At 51.1% G+C, this 19939-nt stretch overlaps 10 protein-coding genes across 10 annotated transcripts; 3 read left to right on the top strand and 7 right to left on the bottom strand.

The window, feature by feature from the left end:
• Nucleotides 1-325: 325 nt before the first annotated feature.
• P175DRAFT_0446632 (MFS transporter) lies at nt 326-1979 on the bottom strand (the record flags this gene model as incomplete). The annotated part of the gene is made up of 2 exons (XM_040894356.1): nt 326-1233; nt 1307-1979. The coding sequence occupies 2 exons, from the start codon at nt 1977-1979 to the stop codon at nt 326-328; spliced, it is 1581 nt and encodes a 526-aa protein (XP_040748633.1).
• Nucleotides 1980-2678: 699 nt separating this feature from the next.
• P175DRAFT_0519294 (putative PHD and RING finger domain protein) lies at nt 2679-6151 on the bottom strand (the record flags this gene model as incomplete). Its single annotated transcript, XM_040899096.1, has 5 exons — nt 6095-6151; nt 5986-6016; nt 5672-5836; nt 4312-4565; nt 2679-4243 (listed from the first exon to the last, which is right to left on the bottom strand). Exons 1-5 carry the CDS (start codon nt 6111-6113, stop codon nt 2679-2681), a joined length of 2034 nt encoding a protein of 677 aa, XP_040748632.1. The 5' UTR covers nt 6114-6151.
• Nucleotides 6152-6600: 449 nt separating this feature from the next.
• P175DRAFT_0487513 (uncharacterized protein) lies at nt 6601-8557 on the top strand. The gene is made up of 5 exons (XM_040895673.1): nt 6601-7086; nt 7154-7301; nt 7354-7426; nt 7484-7608; nt 7680-8557. The coding sequence occupies exons 1-5, from the start codon at nt 6897-6899 to the stop codon at nt 8392-8394; spliced, it is 1251 nt and encodes a 416-aa protein (XP_040748631.1). The 5' UTR covers nt 6601-6896; the 3' UTR covers nt 8395-8557.
• Nucleotides 8511-10312, bottom strand: P175DRAFT_0504996 (uncharacterized protein). Its single transcript, XM_040898001.1, has 7 exons — nt 10061-10312; nt 9851-9903; nt 9691-9798; nt 9530-9639; nt 9105-9435; nt 8954-9005; nt 8511-8885 (listed from the first exon to the last, which is right to left on the bottom strand). The coding sequence occupies exons 1-7, from the start codon at nt 10137-10139 to the stop codon at nt 8611-8613; spliced, it is 1008 nt and encodes a 335-aa protein (XP_040748630.1). The 5' UTR covers nt 10140-10312; the 3' UTR covers nt 8511-8610.
• A 237-nt stretch (nt 10313-10549) lies between these two features.
• On the bottom strand, nt 10550-11674 carry P175DRAFT_0512392 (pinin family protein; the record flags this gene model as incomplete). Its single annotated transcript, XM_040898668.1, has 4 exons — nt 10550-10954; nt 11010-11078; nt 11146-11593; nt 11664-11674. The coding sequence occupies 4 exons, from the start codon at nt 11672-11674 to the stop codon at nt 10550-10552; spliced, it is 933 nt and encodes a 310-aa protein (XP_040748629.1).
• A 389-nt stretch (nt 11675-12063) lies between these two features.
• Nucleotides 12064-12390, top strand: P175DRAFT_0446713 (PHF5 family protein; the record flags this gene model as incomplete). The annotated part of the gene is made up of 1 exon (XM_040894358.1): nt 12064-12390. The coding sequence occupies one exon, from the start codon at nt 12064-12066 to the stop codon at nt 12388-12390; it is 327 nt and encodes a 108-aa protein (XP_040748628.1).
• A 240-nt stretch (nt 12391-12630) lies between these two features.
• P175DRAFT_0504994 (twinfilin) lies at nt 12631-14163 on the bottom strand. The gene is made up of 4 exons (XM_040898000.1): nt 13915-14163; nt 13168-13853; nt 12849-13100; nt 12631-12783 (listed from the first exon to the last, which is right to left on the bottom strand). Exons 1-4 carry the CDS (start codon nt 13931-13933, stop codon nt 12667-12669), a joined length of 1074 nt encoding a protein of 357 aa, XP_040748627.1. The 5' UTR covers nt 13934-14163; the 3' UTR covers nt 12631-12666.
• Nucleotides 14164-14166: 3 nt separating this feature from the next.
• Nucleotides 14167-16294, bottom strand: P175DRAFT_0487498 (putative succinate:fumarate antiporter (Acr1)). Its single transcript, XM_040895672.1, has 5 exons — nt 15739-16294; nt 15619-15666; nt 15502-15551; nt 15242-15440; nt 14167-15155 (listed from the first exon to the last, which is right to left on the bottom strand). Exons 1-5 carry the CDS (start codon nt 15794-15796, stop codon nt 14542-14544), a joined length of 969 nt encoding a protein of 322 aa, XP_040748626.1. The 5' UTR covers nt 15797-16294; the 3' UTR covers nt 14167-14541.
• A 173-nt stretch (nt 16295-16467) lies between these two features.
• On the top strand, nt 16468-18252 carry P175DRAFT_0466976 (uncharacterized protein). The gene is made up of 2 exons (XM_040894926.1): nt 16468-17531; nt 17607-18252. The coding sequence occupies exons 1-2, from the start codon at nt 16792-16794 to the stop codon at nt 18121-18123; spliced, it is 1257 nt and encodes a 418-aa protein (XP_040748625.1). The 5' UTR covers nt 16468-16791; the 3' UTR covers nt 18124-18252.
• Nucleotides 18253-18421: 169 nt separating this feature from the next.
• Nucleotides 18422-19801, bottom strand: pex26 (the record flags this gene model as incomplete). Its single annotated transcript, XM_040898667.1, has 2 exons — nt 18422-19310; nt 19374-19801. 2 exons carry the CDS (start codon nt 19799-19801, stop codon nt 18422-18424), a joined length of 1317 nt encoding a protein of 438 aa, XP_040748624.1.
• Between the last annotated feature and the right edge of the window lie 138 nt (nt 19802-19939).

Raw genomic sequence — 19939 nt, 5'->3', positions numbered from 1 at the left:
GCGTGCTTTTCTATATAGAATTAAAACTTCAAGAAGGATTTTCCTTGTAAACCGCTAGATGTATTTTAGTGTTCTTCTAGTAACTTGTATTAGACTAAGGGAGAATTACTGTACTAAAGTTTGAAGATACGGTGGGAAGAAGATGGCTTGACTGGAGAGTCACGATGGTATACAATGAACCCCATACTATAAATTAGAATATAGAATCTAGAATCTAGAATATAATATCATGCCATCTCATTTCTCTAATTCATCAAAGTCCGGTCATAAATAACGTAGGGAACCCGTAAATATTAAATCTATTCTATCCAAGTAGACAAAGTCATTAAAACTTCGGGGAGAACTTGCTCATGGCGCGGATCTTCTTGCCATAAATAAAGAAGATAATCGGGATAGGAATCATCGCCAGCGTAATGAAGCCCAGCAGACTGGACGCCCAATTCACCCCCAACCGATGGTACATCTGGGCGCCAAAGAGAGGAAACGCGCCTCCGAGTCCGCTGCGGACCAGCGTGTTGGCAGCAATGGCCGAGTTGGCAAACATCAGATACACGTCTATGATGTAGTTGAGTCCCTGCATGAAGATCACCAGGATCCCCAATCCGATAGGCACGCCCGCGAACACCTGCGCCACCCAGGAGATGTTCCTATCGGAGGTCCACCCGAACCAGAAGAGACCGGCGGGGAGGAGAACCGACGCGATCATCATGGGGATGAGACGCTCCTCGGGCACCACGCGGCCGGTTTTGGCCAGTTGGCGAGCGAACCGTGTTTTGGTCTGGTACACGATCAGGGCCATTCCGCAGAACACTCCCAGCATGATCCCTAGGAAGGGCAGGCCGGCGATCCCCTCGCTCTTCCAGCCCCGGACCTCCTGGAAGGAAATCGGGTACGCCTCGAAGAAGAGGTACAGGATGCCGTATACCAGGGCCAGGTAGATGGTGATGAGGATCAGAATGGGCTCGAGGAAGAGCATGTGGATCGGCCGCAGGAGGTATTTGCGGACGATATCCCCGGCCGTGGGGCGATGGTCATCGAGGAAAGCATGGTAGGCGTTATTCCCGGTCTCGGAACGCAGTCGAGCCGCGCGCTTTTGCAACAGCACTGGATGATAGGTTTCGGGGACGACAAACCAGGCGATGGTGCCGAAGGAACTGGCGGCAATCAGGGTAATCCAGGCGGTCCAGCGCCAGCCAAGATCGGAATCCGTGAGGAATCCTCCAATAATGGGACCTACCCCGACAATTAAAAAGGGATTACACAGGTGACCAAAAGAGAGAGAGAGAGAGAGAGAGAGAGAACTTACCCAATACAGGTCCGACAAAAGTCGCAGCAGAGAACATGGCAATGGCCACTGCCCGATCCACCGGATTCCAAAAGTCGGCCAGGGCACCTCCCACCACCGCCAGAGGCGAGCAGCCCAGGAGCCCGATCAGAAACCGACACACCATGATCGTCTGGACATTCTTAGCCACCGCCACGGAGATCTGAAAGACCGCGAACATGGCATACCCCGTGAACAGGGGCAGTTTCCGCCCATACAGCTCCGACAAGGGCGACCAGATCAGAGGGCCCACGGCGAATCCGAAAACCACCAAGCTGGTCGCGAGGGTCATGACCTCAGTCGAGACGTGGAATTCCTCCGCAGTCACACGGGTGGCCGTTGAAAAGACACTGCTGGCGAAGGTAATCCACATGGTCATGGACGACATGGTCATGGTGATGAGCCATTTCCTCCAGGGCGGCATATTCTGGGGGTTTTCAGGGTCGTCCGCTCCATCCCATTCCACCAGGAAGGCATCTCTGGATTTCTCGGGCTGGACTGCTTCAGCGCCATCCAGATCGGCTGCCTCTTGTTCGAGATCTCTATCTAGCGATGGTCGATCTGATTTTTCGGTCTCTCGTCCCTCGACGCTGGAGAGGCATTCTGCGCGCGGAGTGGTACGGGAGGAAAGAGTGGGTAGATGATTCTGGAGCATGAGGTCGGATATATACCCAAATCCGAATGATAATATACAAAATGAAGATATGGACCCAATTCAACCCTACCTAATATACTACACACACATATATATATATCTCTCTACACACCGTACTCTGGATTTATAATTCCAATCCACCAAAGGGAAAGCCACCGAAAAAGGGGACTAAGAAGCCTACGTCCGAACATATCTCCATTATTGTATAACGTACCTCCGTCCGAACCTGACTAATTTCCTGGTGCAAAGGATGGAAATGATATCATCAAGAGAAGTTATAAGGAGCCGGTTAACCGACTGTCCACAGGCACCGCTTCTTCGGGAGATCACACAACCTGCAAATCCCGAGAATCCTGTCTCTCTCCGGAAAGCTCAGGGTGGTCTTATTTTCAGGAGAGAGAGAGAGTGGACCGAAATATTAGGGAGGTAGCATCGCTAAACCCAGTAAAGCCAATAAAAGCGCCACGTTGGTGCTGGAGAATCGATCACACGACTCGTACTTACCCATTCGCTTCTTAATGGCTACGGCGAAAGTGAAGGGGTATAAATAAAAGATGCATAAAAAAAATCCGCATGGGTACCAGCCCGGGATTCTGTCCCTACGTACCCTACTCCGTAGATGGGACTCCGTATTTTCAAGGCCACTGGAAAATCGCTGTAGAACGCCAATATAATGCTACATGTCATTCCGATATCGTGTCAAGAACTGTCATCAACATGGCCGTGGGTGTGCTCCCGGCTCGGGTGCAGAGCATCAATCGCCTTCTCCACTTCGTCTTGCGCCGTGCTTTCTAAACTCGCCCTCATAGGCCCTTCCAGCGTCTCCAATCCGGCCACTCGGTCGTAGAGCATGCGCGAGATCTTTCGGTTGATCTCCGTGAACTCGTCCTTGGACACCACGTTCGACCGATAATACGGTTTCAAAGACGCCCCCACCAGTTTCTGGATATCCGATTTGACACCAAGGGACAGCCCCGGACGATGCGGTGAACTTTCCGTCGACCGCGCCAGCCTGGACGAGTATGCTCGAGGGATTCGGCGGAGGCGCGGTGGATGCCGCGACGGGGAATCGTCCCGCGGTTCACTTTGGGATCCAGCCGGTGAGATGTCGGGTGAGAAGGCTGGGGAGGAGGACAGCAGATTCGGGGATGTGAGTTGGATCGGGGAGATGGGCCGGCCCCGAAGATGCGGCGGCGGTGTTGCGGAGGAAACGAGGGGAGAGGATTGGTTTGAAGCGACGGGCGAGAGGGAAGGAGAAGACGGTCCAGGGGTGTTGTTGTATTCCGTGTTGTGTTCAGTGAGCGCAGCAGACGCTTGGCCAGAAGGGCCGGCTTGCGGACTGGATGCATCCTCTACCTCCTTTAAAAGCGACTGGAGGAAACTTGGCTCGGCAGAGCTTTCGGCGTTGATCCGAGCAGAGACTTGCGCACTGGCCGTTCTGGAAGACTCGCCGTTTTGCCAAGCGGCGGCAGCCAAATCCTGCGCTCTGCGGGTTCGCGGTCGCTTCAGCTTGCGTTCCGGTTCAGTCGGCTCAGGGGAAGGGGAGAGTGTGGGCTCTTTTCGTTTTCTGGCTGCGCTGGGGTCATTCTCGATTTCCCGAGCACGTTCGAAGGCATTCCATGCCCGCATTTCCTCAAGCGATTCCGGTTCGGGAGTGGGCTCCCTTGGCACACGCGGACGCGATGGCCGAGGTTCTTCGATGTCCAGAAGAGCAGCGGTGTCTCGAAATCGCTGGCCACCGCCCTGTCTCTCGGCCACCTGAAACCGACGTTGCCAGGCACGGAATTCTCTCTGGTTGGCTTGCTCGCGTCGTTGTTGCTGTACCGCCCGCTCAACGGCGCGGTCATCATCGAACGGAAAGTCCAGGTCCAGGTTCAGATGGTCCCATACCGACTGCCAGACCCGCGCCCAGTGGAGGGAGTTCATTTGATTCCTACTCTGGACGCTGAGCTGCCGTGCTCTTGTCCGGTGACCGCCGCGGGCTCGGGGTCGAGAGGGTCTATCCGAAGACGGGCGGGTGTGACACCGCGAGCAGTACCAAGGGTCATCCGGCAAACTATCTAGCCCGAGACAGTACGTATGCGTGGGGACATCACAGTCCTCGCATAGCATCAGGAGCTCCTCATTATCGGCATTGCCACAGATTGCGCAAGGTTGATAGGTGAAATCATTATCATCCATTGCTATATATTCAATGACCATAGACGGATCAACATCTGCGATCTGGACTCGGTCTTCAACAGGATAAGACGAGAGCACGGGACCTAAATGATGGTCAAGACCACGACTGTTAGCCCAGGGGGGTTTCTCCAGGGGGAAAAAGGTGACGTACCTCCAAGTCGCTCCCGCAGTTCCACGACATTGAAGTTGCGGCGGCATATGGGGCAACTATTGGCCCGTTCGACCCAGGGTTTCAGGCAATTATTGTGCAAAACATGGCCGCAGGGGAGTAACTGGGCGATTTGACCACGATCCTCAATATCCGCCACGCCATCCGCCTTGATTCGAGAGTCAGTCGACTTGTCCTCCGATTTCAGGTCAGGTCTTGGCACGGGCTCGGCGGCGAGGGCAAGAGGATCGCTGGCGCTTTCGCCAAGGTCTCCTAAGCACACAATACAGGTGTCGGACATTAACAGAGGGGGGAGTGCCAGGGCTGTGTGCAGGGGAGATGAGAGGAGTCATGAAGAACAGCTGGCCCAGCGAACGAGGGAGTAGAGAGGGAAGAGAGATGAAGAGGAGAAGGAGAGAGAGAGAGAGAGAGAGAGTAGGTCGAGTGATGTGGGGAGAAAGCAGCCGGCCTTTTTGAAGGTGGACCTAAAAGTTCAGTCTAACGCAAAACAGTCTGGATTGGAACGTGACCAGTGCAACCAACGCAAGGCAAATCAGCATCAGCAACATGTCTACGGAGTATCCCCAGCGCTTACCTGGAAATATTGTGAGAGATTGGAGGTCAAGGGTTTTCTTTTATATTTCTCTTTTTTTCTTCACTTGGAGGCGGACAGAAATGGTGGTTCTGGACAAGTACACCAGCAGGAAACGTAGGGTAACCTCCCCCCTCTTCCCCTTTTGGCATTATAATCTACCTACCTAGGTACCGGAGTCTTTTACAATAGTAGTCGATAAGACACAAAGATGATCGGAAAATTACAGCTAGTGTAAAGTAAAAGACATTAGACAACAATGCTAGTGACAAAATTTCTCTGTTCCTAGCAAGGTATGCCAGTCCTCCGCAAGGTGGTACTCACATGTTCCAGCACATACGGAAGTAAAGAAAAAAAAAAAGTCAAAAAGTCGCAGTTTGCGAGGTGCGGATGCTATGAATCTGGAGATCTGAAAATTATCGTGGCATTTAGGTCTATTTTGTAGAAGAGGCGTTCGATGAGGCAGACGACGCTATCAACACCGAAGAGGGGTATCCGTAACGAGGATGCGCTCCTGACAACCCAGATCTTGTATTTGTCTCATTTTTTTAATTTAACGTGAACAAAATTGAAATTCCATCATCACATTTAAACCTCCGCAATTTCCCTGAGACGACGGATGGTGGAGCGGGTGGCAGCGGCGGCGGGGGTGCTGTGGAAAATTCCATGTTAGCAATCCTGCGGTAGGGCCTTTTCTTCTTATCCCCCCCCCCCCCCCCCCCCTGGTTTGCTGGTTGTCTCCTATCAGACTGGGAATGGTTGTCCACTTACGAAACAACGTAGGCACCACCGGCGACGGTCTTCTTGCAACCCTTGCACTCCCAGATACCAACAGCCTGGCGCTTGACGGTGTTCTTTCCGCAGAAGGTGCAGACGTAACGGGCGTGCTGGGAGACTTCCATCTTCTTCACCTGCTTACGCAGGGAGGCACCGTATCTATTATCAAACGATCGGGTCAATAAACCATCCAATTTGCTCGCAACTGATAGGCGCCGTGGCGTGGGATTCTCTCATTTCGTATCGAAAATATAGGTGACTTCCAACCGAGAATGGGGTCCTAGGAGGCGAGGATCGAAAAAGCATACCTGGTACCATATTTACCCGTGATACCGACCTCTAGAAATCACATTAGCTCTGTGCGATAATTCGAGTGTCTGCTCTAATGGCAGATAGATATGATCAGAGAAGACTCACTCTTTGTGCGCTTGGTCATCTTGTCTCGTGTGCGGCTGTTGAGGTCTAAGATGGATACAGTGCGGGAAGTCGAAATCGAGACTGAGGCTTTCAAGGGAAAGCCGGTTGTGGGTGGGCTCGCTTAGGGCTCGATTCTTCAGGTCACGTGTGATAATACACTCCCACATCGACACCACAACCGCTGATGTCGCCGGGAAGATTTCTAGTAATTACATTTTGATTTTGGATTTTAGATCTAAATTAGGTCAATGATCAAATCAAAAAAATATCCCCTTTTTTCTGATCCAATTGCTTAAAAAATGTGTATGTGTGCTCTCCTCTCAAAGTACATGGGGCATTCGGTGGATGATTATGTAACACCTGCCAAGGTAAGCAGGACTAGCAGCAGCCTGAGGCTAACAGGCTCTTACTCTATAGTTAACTAATTATAGTACGGAGTACGGAGTAGAGCTATCAGATCCAATCCCTCGTGTTCTTACACTCCTACACAGTATGTCTCTTCATCTAATATCTCTTCTGGGGTTTAACTCTAATGAACAAGTAATTTCTTCTAAAATTGCCAATGATATGTTCTGCCAACGAATTTTCAACTCATGTGGTTCACTTACCTTGTTCTGATTATGTCATCCAAAGTAATGCAATGATATTCACGCCCCCGAAGATAGATGAACGAACCGCGGCACAAGGGCAACATATCAAACCTGCCTACCCTAAGAGCTACGTACGATTTGTGATACCCAAAAGGCTTTAGGTGACCTATATAAGTCTGGTTCTCTTGAAATAAGCATAACATCACGTTACCATGGGGTCTAACAGGGAGTTTGATATCGTCCTTCTCGGTCCTACCGGATACAGCGGCAAATTATGCGTCCAGCACATCGTCCAGAATTTCCCTACGAATCTGAAATGGGCTCTTGCAGGACGTTCCTTGCAGAAGATCGAGGGGGTTGCGCAGGAGGCCAAGCAGCTCAATCCTGACCGCACCGAGCCAGGTATGCCAATCAAGTATTGACATTATTATAGTTAGTTATCCCTTGGTGCTGACGAACTCTTCTATAGCTTTGCTGGCTGTTCAGCTCACTCAAGCCGAATTAAATCCCCTGGCTCTTAGAACAAAACTCATTATCAACTGTGTCGGTCCATACCAGTTGTATTCTTCACCGGTGGTCGAGGCCTGCGCGAGGAATGGAACCCATTATGTCGATATGTACGTCTCCCCTAGCACGCTTTTGTGAACCTGCCGCTGACAACGCATGCAGAACTGGAGAAACGCCATGGATTAAACAGATGGTTGAAAAGTACCATGAAACTGCCAAGTCAAACGGTGCGATTGTGGGTAGACTCTCTTCTCCCGGATAGCACAACACCCTAACCATCGTGGATATCCAGATCATACCTTCCGTCGGCATGGAAAGCGCTCCAGCCGACATGTTGACCTGGGCTGTTGTGAAGGAGGTACGCGAAAAGTTCTCCTGCCACACCCGACATGTTGCTTGCGCAATTGATGAAATAAAGTAAGCCCGACATTTTTTTTTTTTTTTTTTTAATAAAAATTCGATCTACATATCTAACAACCCGCTGGTAGGTCATCCGGCGCCAGTGGCGGCACTCTTGCTACCATCTTGGCCGCATTCGAAAGCTTCTCCCTTAAGGATCTTTCCAGCTCCATGAAGCCATTCGCTCTCGCAGCCTCTCCACCACCGCCGCCAAAGGACCTCCCCTCGGAGCCAATCATGGATCGGGTTCTGGGAGTCCGCTCCGTCCGCGACATGGGGATTCTCGTCAACTCCCCCTCATCATTCGCAGACATTACCATCGTCCACCGAAGCAGTACATTGATGCCCGAGTTCTACGGCCCCAGGTTCTATTTCCGCCAGTTCCTCCGCGTCCGGAACACTTTCATTGGCATCGTCTTCCACTATGGCCTGATGATCGGCATGGCCCTCTTGGCTCTCGCTCCAGTCCGCTGGCTTCTTAAGAAACTCATCTTCGCGCCGGGCCAAGGGCCGCGCATGGAGGACTCTCGAAACGATCGGGTCCAGTACCGTGCGATTGCTACCCCCGACCAAACCCCGGAGACGGGTAAGCGCGTCCTGGGTGTCCTCAGGTACGAGGGGACAATGTACCGCATGACTGGTATGTTGGTGGCTGAGGCTGCCATGGTCATCCTAGAGCACGAAGACAAGGTCAGGAAAGTGTCTCGGGGCGGTCTCGTCACCACGGCTACCTTAGGACAGGAGTACCTATGTCGGCTGGAGAAGGCGGGGTGCCATGTTGAGACGCAGGTGCTGGAATTCTAACGACTGGATAACTGCGTCCTATGTATGAGATAGCTACATCTTGTTCTTTGTAATTGTTTTACGGCTCGACGTTAGTCCTTTGTTTCTTTAGTTATGAGTAGTTATAATAATGTACCCTAATCACAAACCACACATATGTACAAGATGATATTCAAAATATACTCGATGCCTTGAGCAGCCAAACCAAAGGAGGATTATTCGACGTAGAAAAGAAGATTACAATTTACCTAAGCGCGAATCATTAACAACCTCATCCACCCACCCAGACAAAATCTCATTAACCTCCTCTGGCTTCTCCCAAAGCGCCCAATGCGAGGTATTCACCTGCCTAGTCGTCAACAGGGGAAGAGACTTTTCCATGCCCTTTCCTAAATGCGGCGGGAGGGCCTCGTCACGAAGCGCCTGGATGAACAGAACAGGGACATTGATAAGGTCTGTTGGGAGACCGAGCTCATCCTCAAAGTTGATTTCTCTGGTTTTGTACCAATTCACTGCACGTTTTCCGGTTTTAGCCATACCAGGGATCAATCCAGAGAACAAGGAGTGAGATCGCACATACAAGGGCCCCGAAGACCATGTCTGGTGAATTCCCACGAGTAATATTCCATTTCCTAAATTCCGTCAGCCAACGTGCAGTGCAGTGCAACCCCCTCCCCCCCAAGCGATGATGAGATCTTTTAAAGAAAAAAAAAGGCAATTCACTCACTCACCTCCTCACTCAGCAGCCGAGACGCCTTCACTTGAGGCAACCTCTGCAAATCCACTCCCGAATTCACATCAAACGCGAACTCCTGCTTGTCCGTTCGTCCGCCGTACAGCGCATTCAGGAACTGCTTCTGCTCTTCCCTTGTACGGATCACTTTCTCCAAATCCCCGTTGATAAACTGCACCTGGTAAGCAAAATGCGAGGCCCCCTGCGCGACTATATCCTCCATCGAGAAGTATTTCCTCGCTGGGGCCTTGTACGGCACACAAACTGTGAACAGGTAGGCGACGAGATCCGGGTGCCACAGGGCGACTCGGTAGGCGAGAAATGCGCCCCTTGGCGAGTCTATTAGCGACATGCTTCTCTTTTTTTTTTTTTTTTTTTTTTTAATGAGGTCTTAGGCATGGGAGCTATAAAAGGTTACCGTACCAGTCGTGTCCGCCCAGGATGATCTTGGATACGCCCAGTTGCGAAGCGAGTTCCTTGATGTCGTCGGCGCAGTTTTTGTTGGAATACGCGGCGAGGTCGTCCGGTGCATCCTGGCCATATTAGTGGGGATGCACGAGGAGGGATTCATCTATTCATCTTACGGTTCTTCCGTATCCTAGACAGTCTGGCGCAATGACTCGGAACCCCTTGTTCACGAATAGAGGGATCTGGTATCGCCATCCCATTGACAGATCGGGAAATCCATGGAGCTGGTATTTGTGAGTTTTCTCAATGCTTAAGACAACAGTTGAGAAGACGTACTAGAAATACCGTGCCTCGGAGTTTCCCAGTTCGCGGTTCGCTGGACAAGTAGCCTAAATATACATCATATATCATATATCATCATGTACATCGTGAGCTGGAGGTTCTTAACAAACACCTCAGAATCCCTTCAAGTAAACTCCACTCGAAACGCAGAGCAGCATTACAGTATTGGATTGGAATAGACAACAAACAGAAACAAGCTCCTACCGTATGTTTTCCCGTTCACGAATGCAGAGCCATACTCAACTCGCGCATCCCCAGATACGCTGATTTTATGGACGGGCATGGCTGCGACCGCTTCACACGATTGATCTAGGCTGGAGGAGGAGACACGGGACAATTAAAATCTGGCTCCTTTTTAAGAAAGAAAAAAAAGATATCAATAAAAAAACCATGAGATTATTTCTCCAAAGAGGGGTTGAATTGTTTTATGTTTTTTTTTGTGAGACAAGAATTCCCCCATCCATCACGTGAAACCGGATGTGGATGAAAAAAGGGTAAAGGACCGAGTAACTAGAAGAACAGGGATTTTGATCTCAATTTGTCTTGGAAGATGTGGACTTTGACGTTGGTGGTGACATGGAAGGTGTTTCCCGACAAGATGCCTCGGCCCTCGTTATCCTCAACTGCAGCATAAACTACATGAGATAAAGTAAGAGGGGGATGAAGATAACGCAGAGACTTCTCAGGTGTTGCTCAGTAAATAACCGTGTCTTCATTGTCTTCAACCACCTCTCCGCCATCATCTTCCGCGCCCCGATGGACGTCTGCTTGGTCGTGATTCAGTGGTATATCGTTATGGATTGCTGGGGTACTCTCAGTCTTAACTATGCTAGGGTCCTTATCGTGGTTGGTTTCCGCTCTCGCTGGGTCGGTTTCTGGCTCGGTGCTCTGTGCATTCTGGGTATCTTTCGACGTCGAGGCTTGCTCTGCAGTCTCCTCCGGTAGCTTCTGTTTCTCGGTATCCAGGGCCTCTTCCTCTTGGGCTGCGCTCCGTGCTTCAAACTCTTCCAGCTCTCGAGCAACTGTAGCTTCTGCGTCGTGCACTTGGTCTCGGATAATTGATTCGTTCTGGGGCCGGAGTTGCCACGGCTTATAGTACTAAAGACATGTCAGACAAATGGGGTGATGAGCCTAGACAAGCCTTGCTGCTTACCAGAACCGGCTCTGTCCTTGTCTTGAGACAGTAAGCCATTGCCACCAGATTCGTATGTCGCGTTTGCATCTGTCAAATTACATGCAATCAGCCCCGACCGGTCTATTTCAGCGCCCAAAGCCATGGGAGAACCTACCACTTCCTTCTCGTACAGCTTCTGCTCCTTCTTCCTCGTTGCTATCCGCTCCTCCCTCCGCTTCTTCTTCAGCTCGCCATACTCCTCATCCTGTAACTTCAGTTTATCCTGCTGCTTCCTCTCGATATCCGCGCGTCGTCGCTGCGCCGCGGAATTGGAACTCTGCGAAAGCGTCCCCAGTAGCGATCCAAACAACCGTTGGCCGCGCTTGCGCTCCTCATCTCTGCGGTTTAGTCTCCGATCGGAATCTTTCCCTGCTGTACCAGGAGAAGACTGGCTCTGGCTCGGAGCAGACTCCGGGGGTTGGTTTTCAATCTGGCCACTGAGCCGTCGACGTTTGAGGTCTGTGTCCTGATCGGTGGTGGACGATTGTTTCCGCTTTAGACCTGCGTCGGGGGAAGGGCCTGGGCTTTCCACGTCGGGGAGGACAACTGCAGATGCTAGAGATCTGTAAGAGGGGGGATAGATTGTTAGCAGTTAATCCAAGCTAGTAGAGATGGGAAAGGAGATCACAGTACCCTTCTGCCATGATTGATTGATTGAGAGATGGGGGGAAGTATGAACTTGACTGTCCCTCGAACGCGATCGCACTCCGAACCGCAAAAGCCCAGCATCCCCGCGCACGGACCAATTACCCGATCTGTCCGTCCAGGCGTCAAGGTGTCAAGGTGTCCACGCTTCTTCTTCTTCTTCTTCTTCTTCTTTTTTCCTTCCCGCCCAACTTCAATAATCACTCGCTTTTTCCCAACACTTTCGATCACTTACTCCCTCCTTCCTCCCAGTTCAGCGCGCAGTCAGGTTCCAACACTCGGAATTTGTAATCTCTTTCGTTTCTCCACGTCCAGCCCCCCTCTCAACCACGTTCCTTTCTTTCCCACAATCCCCCCCCCCCCCCCGGCCGTCCACAACAGAAGCAACATGTCCCGCCACCACCCCGATCTCGTTATGTGCCGCAAGCAACCTGGCATCTCTATCGGCCGTCTGTGTGATAAGTGCGATGGAAAATGCCCCGTGTGTGACTCCTACGTGCGCCCCACGACCCTCGTTCGAATCTGTGACGAATGCTCCTTCGGTAATTATCAGAACAAGTGCATCGTCTGCGGGGGCGAAGGAATCAGCGATGCCTTTTACTGTTTTGAGTGCACGAGGTTAGAAAAGGACCGAGATGGCTGCCCGAAGATTATAAATTTGGGAAGCTCCAGGACGGATTTATTCTACCAGAAGAAAAGTTTTCGGAATCATTGATCCGTCCTTGGTCCTTCTTTCTGCTGGTTATGTGCGGGGGCGTCTATATTGAGATTTATAGCGAGATGGTCGCCACCCTATGCTACGTCGCTTCGAGCTAGAGATCTCTTTTTTTACTGCCGACTTGGGCCCGAGGGGCGAATATGACAAATCCAGACTTAACTAGTTACAGGAGAAGCGGAAAGGCGCAGACTCTCCCTGTCTCGGGCACTAGAGCTAAATCCCGGGTGCCCGCTATCTGGAGTCGGGCAACAGGGGCTAGAAAAAGAAATCTCTCTACCTTCCAGGTCGTCTAGGTCTTGCGAATCCTTGCCGGAGCCCGGCGTTCTGTGGTGGGTTCACTTCCTCGTGCAGTCTTTCGCCCGTGATCTCGTCGGGGGAAGAAGCTTCGATCTGCGTGGTTCGTTGTCAGCATATATTGAAATCCAACTGCGCGTGCTTGGGAATGTCACACGGACCTTCTTTGAAATCTTGAGACCCTGTTGCTCGGCCACCTGCAGCGCGTGGTTCCGGGAGCTGGCGTACAGCATGCGTTCCTTGATGGACGAATCCGAAGGGCACGTATAAATGAAGATCACTGCATCGGAGTCGGGATAATGATAAAAAGTGTATCTTGGCGAGGATGAGGAGATGTGTGTTTGGACGGATTCGGCAGCAACCGCAGACTCAGCGGCGGCGAGTTTCAACGTCTCAGTTGGGATATCAATGGCCTGTATTTACCAAACATGTTAGCATATCAGATAAAACCGCGGAAATAAATAACCCTCGATCACTCACCATTTGCACAAGTGCTCCCTGTTGCAACTGTTCCAAAGCTCCCTTCATATCCTCATCCACCTTCATCTCAATCCGCATCCTCGCTGCCCCGGCTGCCCCGCCTCTCACAAAGGTGCCCCCAATGCCAATATCCCTCCCCGGCGTACCGGTTCTCGCCAGCTCCTCGGCCTTCCTTACAGCCTCCAACTCCCTCTCCTTGTCACCCATTAGATCCTCGCGCCGGACCCCCCCCGTAGCCGTGCCATTTCTCTCGGCGTCTCTCTCCTGCCACGCACTCTGCCCGACAACCTCGTCCTCGTCCGTCGCGAAAATGGTCTCGGCGAACTTCTCACTGCCTAGTTCGCGGACGAGCGTTGCCCGCGTCGACGCGAAGAGGGTCTTTGCGCGCACCCCGGCGTTGGACGGGATATAAGTGAGGGCCATGAGCGCGGAGAGTCCGCCGCCACTGCCGCCACTGCCATGGGCAAGCGAGGGGGCACGACGCAGCAGAAGATAAATGGGTGTTTTGGGCTCGAGGACCGAAGACAATTGCGCCAGGGAGGAGTAGAATGCATTTCCCGTTGCCCCTAGGGAAAAGGGGATTGTCGGGAGCGGGGTGAGACTCTCGGATGTGATTGTTACGGGGAGGCAGAAGATGGACGAGTCCGCGGCGAAGGCATTAAATGCATCGTGGAGGTCTTGGGAGACTGTTTATTGTTAGTTTTTCTAGTATGTATGGCTTGGAAATCGTCCTGGAAAGCAACATACCCGAGATTCCGGACTGCATTTTGAATGTACTCTGTAGGCAATTCCGGCTGGCTGCAGATGGGCCACGTATGTCCAACCTCGTAGTGGAATATGATTTGGATTGATTTGTTCAGGAGAGAGAGAGAGAGAGAGAGAGAGAGAGGGGAAATGCAAAGCAGTAGAAGCAGAGCGGTGTGTTGGTACCTATTTAGCGGGGTTTCTTTTTCACTTCCGTGCCTCTCTCTCTCTCTCTCTCTCTCTCTCTCTCTCAATAAACAGTTCAAGCCTGAATTTGTGCTCTATCCGAATTATATACGGTATATCCCAGGCAAATGAAACGAAAGCCAAAAAAAAAAAAAAAAAAACCAAGGGCAAAGCTAAGCTATATACAATCCATCCCCTATGGATTTGACCGATCTGATGCTTTTCCGAAAAAACCAAACCCTCAAAACCAAAAGGACAATATACAAAAAATAAATAAGAAATAAAAAGAGACGGATAATGCAGTGAGAAAGAGATCTCTCGCACTGGAATCGAAACGCCACCATTCTCATACTCATGGTATCAAATGCTTTCCAGAATGTTACAGCGGCCCTGTTTTCAACTCACAGAGGGGGGTTATTGATTTTGATTTTTGATTTTTTTTTTTTACTCTTCGAAACTTCCTCCGACAAACGCCCAGTTGGATGCCTCGAGCTTACCCTTCAGGAACTCGTACACGGTGAAAGTGACGGCCTGGCCGGGGGCAACTCTCATCACACGCGGGGTGATACCCTTATAGAAGGCACGGGCACCCTCCTGCTTGAACATGTCCTTGGCGATAACCATGATACGTGCAACGGCCGACTGGCCAGGCTCTGCGCGGGTCTTCTGCAGACGGGTCTTGATGGTGTCGATGGGGGCGTTGGAGAAGGGACCGACGGCACCGGAGATCAACCCGATCAGGGTGGTCTGGTACGAAGGAAGCTGGGCGTTGGTGTATTCGGGCTGAGAGCGCTGCAGGTAAGCCTTGAGCTCAGTGTATGCGGTGAAGTTGGCGGCTTGGTTGGTTCCTTGTCGGAGCGCGGTGAGAGAAACACCGCGGTACAAGGTGCTGAACCCTTCCTCCCTGATCACGGTGAAGAGCGCGTGCGGGGCGCTGCGGTACTTGGGGGTATCCAGGGGATCGGCCAAACTGTGGTGTTGCGCTTGCAGACGAATCTTGACGACTTCCATTGGGTTGACCACCGCCACGGCTTCAGTCACACCAGCAGCCAGACCGGCTAAATCGATGACGCAGCGCGGTTAGCATTTTCTGGATAGCTTACGCCGGGGGCGGGGGGATCGCAAATCAGGATGAAGAACATACCCAGGAAAGTAGCCTTGCTCGTGACGGCTCCAGTCTCCTTGTCTGCAAGCATGCCCTTGTACGACTCATAGGAAGTAAACCGAATGGCCATCTTGGGGATGATACCGCCGAGAACCGCCCCGAGACCCTTGTACAAGCCGAGCGCGGTTTCCTTCTTCACGATTTCAACTCCGGTGGTAATAAACCCCCGAGGTTTTACCTGGACATCCCAAGGGTTGTTAGCGATTGCGTGGCTGTATGGACTCACTGACGATACTTACACCTGGAGCGGTGGCGCGCCGCGAAAGCTGCATGCGGACTTTGATTGTATCTAGCAAAGAATTGTAAGCGCATTGTCTAGGAGATTGCATCAACTGAAAAGGGGGGGTTTCCCATACCTAGAGGATGACAGACCAGAGCCTCCATCATACCAGCACCACCACCAGCTGCTCACTGATCAGTATTGTATGCACTTCTCTTTCCCTCCCCCGGGTTCGAAACAACAAGGTATACTCTACCGATCAAGTTTACAGCCGGAGAGGCTGGCTTCTTGCCATTGCCCCCTTTAGCAGACATTGCTCTTCTTTTTTTTTTTCTTCTTTTTTTTTTTGCCTAAATTATGGGGTTGCGTGTCTTCAAGATATCGTCGAAAGTCGGATTCAGCGGTTGGAGATGTTCAAAGTCTCGGATCAAGTCCAACAAAAGAAGAGAGCGAAAGCAGTGAAAATTAAATACATCCAGGACCAATTTCCTGTCCCTTAATTCCCCAGAAGTCACGAGGCCGATAAGTGACGATATCGGATATTCACAAAGTCTGGTGTGCGAACCAGTACGGAGAGATACGGAAGTCTAACTACCCTCGGCTCAGCAGCGGGCTCTGTATTAGCGGGATACATACACAGTCTGTCTGTACTCTGTACTCTGTAGTCTCTGGGGTGAACTGCCCCTAACAGGGACGAAACTGAGTCGTGTTCTCTCCTGAGACGGGGAAGCGGAGAGAGCTCTGCCTGGACGAGCGGAAGACAACCGGAACAGCCGAAAAAAAAAAAAAAAAAAAATTCTGCTAGTTAGTTAACTATGTAGTTAATAGACTGGTTTACTAACAAGCCTTTCCTCTAGTTATAAAAGCATTCTTTCTAGGTTCTGGGGAATGGCGCGGAATATACCAATGGTACCGTACTCAAGCGGTTGACTTGGACTTTTCATGTGAAATCTGGTTGAGTATACATAATAATCCAAGCCGAGGTCTGCTGTTGATCTACAAATCCAAGTACGATATACATATAGAGGAAATCATCCTGATGGGGGGGAATTTTCCCCCATTCTATAAGTACTCCCAGATTGAGGAATAGATAACTATAACCTTGTAGTAGACTTGATGATAGGCAGATTGTTTTCCCTATCGGTTCCTTCCATCGGAGTCATGCCCGATCTTCATTCACCGGTGGTCTTTCTTTACTCCGTACAGAGCATGAAGTTTGAACCCGTTACTAGATAGATAGATATACTTTTTTTATCCCTGTCTCCGATCGATTAATTTTCACATATGAGCATGAGCAACAGTCACAGTAATGAGCACAGACACCCCCAACAACCCCTTCCGACGAAAATGCTCTACCGTCGCTAAATTCATCCTCCACCAATGGCTTATCATCGGGGTTGGCGTTGTCTGTGTCCTGGCATACTTCTTCCCCAATGTCGCCAAACACGGCGGCATCATTAGATCAGAGTATAGCATCCTCTACGGTGCCGTGGCCATGGTGTTCCTCATCTCGGGCCTGAGCATCCCGCAGGAAAAGCTCGTCCGCCAGCTCTTCAACTGGCGGCTTCATGTCCTGGTCCAGGCCACGTCGTTTCTGTTTATCCCCGCGCTGGTGCTGGCCGTGGTGCATGCCATCGTGGCCGCTGATCTCCACGCGAAGATCGACCGTGCGGTGCTGGCTGGGTACGTGTTTACCGCGTGCATCCCCACTACCATTGCGTCGAATGTCGTGATGACCCGCTCGGCGGGCGGAGACGATGCGGCCGCCTTGGCTGAAGTCTTGATTGCGAATTTGCTGGGTCCCTTTATTACCGCCGGCTGGACCGTGACCCTGTTACCGCGCACGCCCGAGTTCGATCTCTGGAGGGACCAGGATGGTGATCTCACGGGGATGTATCGCAATGTCTTTAAGCAACTGGGGCTTGCCGTGCTGTTGCCATTGGCCGTGGGGCAGTTGGTTCGGTGGATGTGGCCGAAGAAGACGGCGCATATTATTCTCAAGTACAAGATTGCGAAGGTTGGCACTGTGTGCTTGCTTCTGATGATCTGGTGAGTATTTCCCTCTTCCCCCATCTCCCAAACGGCCACCAAGAATCGGAATGTTGTCTCTGACGGTTCTGTCAGGACGACCTTTTCATCCTGTTTTGCAACAGACGCTCTCCAGAATCTCTCAGCCGAGAGCATTGTCTTTGTTGTTTTGTTCAATATCGCGCTTTATGTGTTCCTGACAGCGGTCTGCTTCTCCCTCGCCCGACCACCCCGATTTCTTGCCGCCTGGACTGTCGGAAAGTGGCACGTCTTCAAACAAGTGGTCCCTGAGGAAACCATCGCAGTGTGTTTCTGTGGCCCCGCGAAAAGCACCGCATTAGGCATTCCATTACTGTATGCTATGTGGACGCCCCTCGACCTGTTTGTGAAATCCAAAACCTCAATTCCTGTACTGCTCTACACCACCGAGCAGCTCTGCGTAGCCCATGTTTTCGTTCATGTTTTTCAACGGTGGAAAAGAAAATTCGATAAGAAGGACTGTGAGAACCAGGGCTCCGAACCTGCACAGCCCGAGATGACAGGCCATCTAACGTCTTCTTTGCCAGAGACGGAGCCCGGTGCAAACGATCGCGGGTCAAGTAATGGTCCTTGAAATCGGGGAAATTTGCGGAAGACATAAAAAGTTTTTGTTGGGGGATCTTCCCCAAGCCCGAGATGATATATATATATATATATATAGATCTAACGTTTTTGTCGCCCAAAAAGTAATGTAACCGTTCACAGAAAGAATGTGGAATAGAATTTACAGGTGGGAAAAGATATATCACAACCATGAGGGAAAAAAAAAAAAAAAAAAAAAAAAAAAAAAGCCCGTGGAACTGTTATGGCAGGATGAAAAGTAATAGAGTATGGAATAGACACGGAAGATAAAAGACGTAAAGTAATCTCCATCAGATATAGCTCACCTTCACACCCATCCCAACTGTCCCCTTGACTTTATCCCATCCAGACCCTGTGATTCTCCGGATGCGTTCCCGAATGTTAGGTCGGTTGAGGGCGAAAATAATCCCCAGGATGAACAACAATGATCGGATGAACCACAGTGGATTGTTGGAAATAGATTTCCCTAGATACCGCACTAAGTTGCGAAGCACCGTTGCGAGTGCTTGCGATTGTCTGGCTCGAGTCTCGGGCTTCTCGGGCTTCTTGAGATTCTTCGAGCCGGGCGGGGAGAAGGCTGGTCGTGAGGATGAGTTTCCAGCTTTGCTGCCAGCACTCTTCTCCAAACTTTTCTTCCCCCGGACACTACCACCATTTGCATTGGTTTTCTCGACGCCATAGTCCACCTCGCTGCCACCGCGTTTCGGGCTCTTCTGTTGAGCTGCTCGCTCCGCGGCGGCGGCTTCCTCCGCTCTTTGACGTTCGGCTTCGCGTACTTGCTTATCCAACTCCGCATCTTTCTCTCGTTGCAGTGCCGCTGCGCGTAGTTTGCCCTGCTCTTTCTCTTCTTGGAGCCCGTCCAGCGTCTGTAAGAAGATCTCCTTCCGCTCCTCATCTAGAAATTCGCTGAGGTTGATGAACTCGCGCGCATAATCCCACTCTTCGTTCCGTGGGAGAACATGAAGGGTGAACAATTCGATTAGCCGCACTCGTGCATTTAACTCCTTCGGTGTATCGGTTCCATTGTGAGGTCGAGCCCGAGGCCTTTGAGAGCTGGTGGGGGAATTCTGCAGATGTTCTTCGATATCTAGGTGCGGCTGGCCATATGAAGAGAGGTAGGTTTCAAGTCGTTGCTGGTTGACGGCTTGCGAAGGCGAGTGGTTGAGTAGTAGAGTTCCTCTGTTGGAAAAGCAGTTAGTTAGTGGTCAGTTGGATCAACCCAAAAGGGATCATCAAACCCACAAATTATAGACGACCTCTGCGTCTACCAAGCCCTCTCGTCCTTGGTAGCCAATCTGGACGACCATCTCCCATATTCCACCGTCGCGAACTTGCGTCGAGATGGCCTTCCATTCTTTCTGTCCAATTGTCGCCTTGCCATCTTCTGGGCCTAGGTCGATGATAGAGCTGAGAAGTGTAATGTATAAATTCCACACCTTGATGCGCCAGGTGGTGGAGACTGTAGCAATTGGTGGCAGCGACTCATCACCAATGACTTCTTGGTCGTCATTCCCGCGGGTCACAGTAATTACAGGCTCGAGGGCCACGAGAGCTTCTTGTAAGCGACGAGTCAAGAAGAGGTTGGAGGCTTTTTTGTAGGTTTTGGAGCACAACTTCGAGGGGGACAGTAAGGGTGTGGACGCCGACAGATAGGATCCATCGTCGGCCATTGTTCACCGCCAGCGGAGGTTGGGCCAAGTTGGAGACACTGAAGATGGAGAATCGATCAAGGGGGGTAATCTAGAGCTGCGGGAAACCCGGAATAATGGCAAAATCGGGAGAGAGCAAGCACGCGATCAATGTAATCG

The sequence above is a fragment of the Aspergillus ochraceoroseus genome (genome assembly GCF_002846915.1).
Source record: "Aspergillus ochraceoroseus IBT 24754 chromosome Unknown P175scaffold_11, whole genome shotgun sequence".
Lineage (NCBI taxonomy): Eukaryota > Fungi > Ascomycota > Eurotiomycetes > Eurotiales > Aspergillaceae > Aspergillus > Aspergillus ochraceoroseus.
The sequence above is the reverse complement of the archived record's forward strand: the minus strand, read 5'-3'. Positions and strand labels throughout refer to the sequence as shown.

Coding starts and splice junctions, on each gene's coding strand:
- P175DRAFT_0487513 (XM_040895673.1), top strand. CDS start 6,897: ATGGGGTCTAACAGGGAGTTTGATATCGTCCTTCTCGGTCCTACCGGA. Junction 7,087..7,153: donor TCCTGACCGCACCGAGCCAG/GTATGCCAATCA, acceptor ACTCTTCTATAG/CTTTGCTGGCTGTTCAGCTC. Junction 7,302..7,353: donor GGAACCCATTATGTCGATAT/GTACGTCTCCCC, acceptor CAACGCATGCAG/AACTGGAGAAACGCCATGGA.
- P175DRAFT_0504996 (XM_040898001.1), bottom strand. CDS start 10,139: ATGCCCGTCCATAAAATCAGCGTATCTGGGGATGCGCGAGTTGAGTAT. Junction 9,436..9,529: donor ATCCTGGGCGGACACGACTG/GTACGGTAACCT, acceptor AGACTCGCCAAG/GGGCGCATTTCTCGCCTACC. Junction 8,886..8,953: donor ACATGGTCTTCGGGGCCCTT/GTATGTGCGATC, acceptor GAAAACGTGCAG/TGAATTGGTACAAAACCAGA.
- P175DRAFT_0504994 (XM_040898000.1), bottom strand. Junction 13,101..13,167: donor AGGGAGCACTTGTGCAAATG/GTGAGTGATCGA, acceptor TGGTAAATACAG/GCCATTGATATCCCAACTGA. Junction 12,784..12,848: donor GTCTCAAGATTTCAAAGAAG/GTCCGTGTGACA, acceptor CGAACCACGCAG/ATCGAAGCTTCTTCCCCCGA.
- P175DRAFT_0487498 (XM_040895672.1), bottom strand. CDS start 15,796: ATGTCTGCTAAAGGGGGCAATGGCAAGAAGCCAGCCTCTCCGGCTGTA. Junction 15,667..15,738: donor TCCGGCTGTAAACTTGATCG/GTAGAGTATACC, acceptor ATCAGTGAGCAG/CTGGTGGTGGTGCTGGTATG. Junction 15,552..15,618: donor TCTGGTCTGTCATCCTCTAG/GTATGGGAAACC, acceptor ATTCTTTGCTAG/ATACAATCAAAGTCCGCATG.
- P175DRAFT_0466976 (XM_040894926.1), top strand. CDS start 16,792: ATGAGCACAGACACCCCCAACAACCCCTTCCGACGAAAATGCTCTACC. Junction 17,532..17,606: donor TGCTTGCTTCTGATGATCTG/GTGAGTATTTCC, acceptor CGGTTCTGTCAG/GACGACCTTTTCATCCTGTT.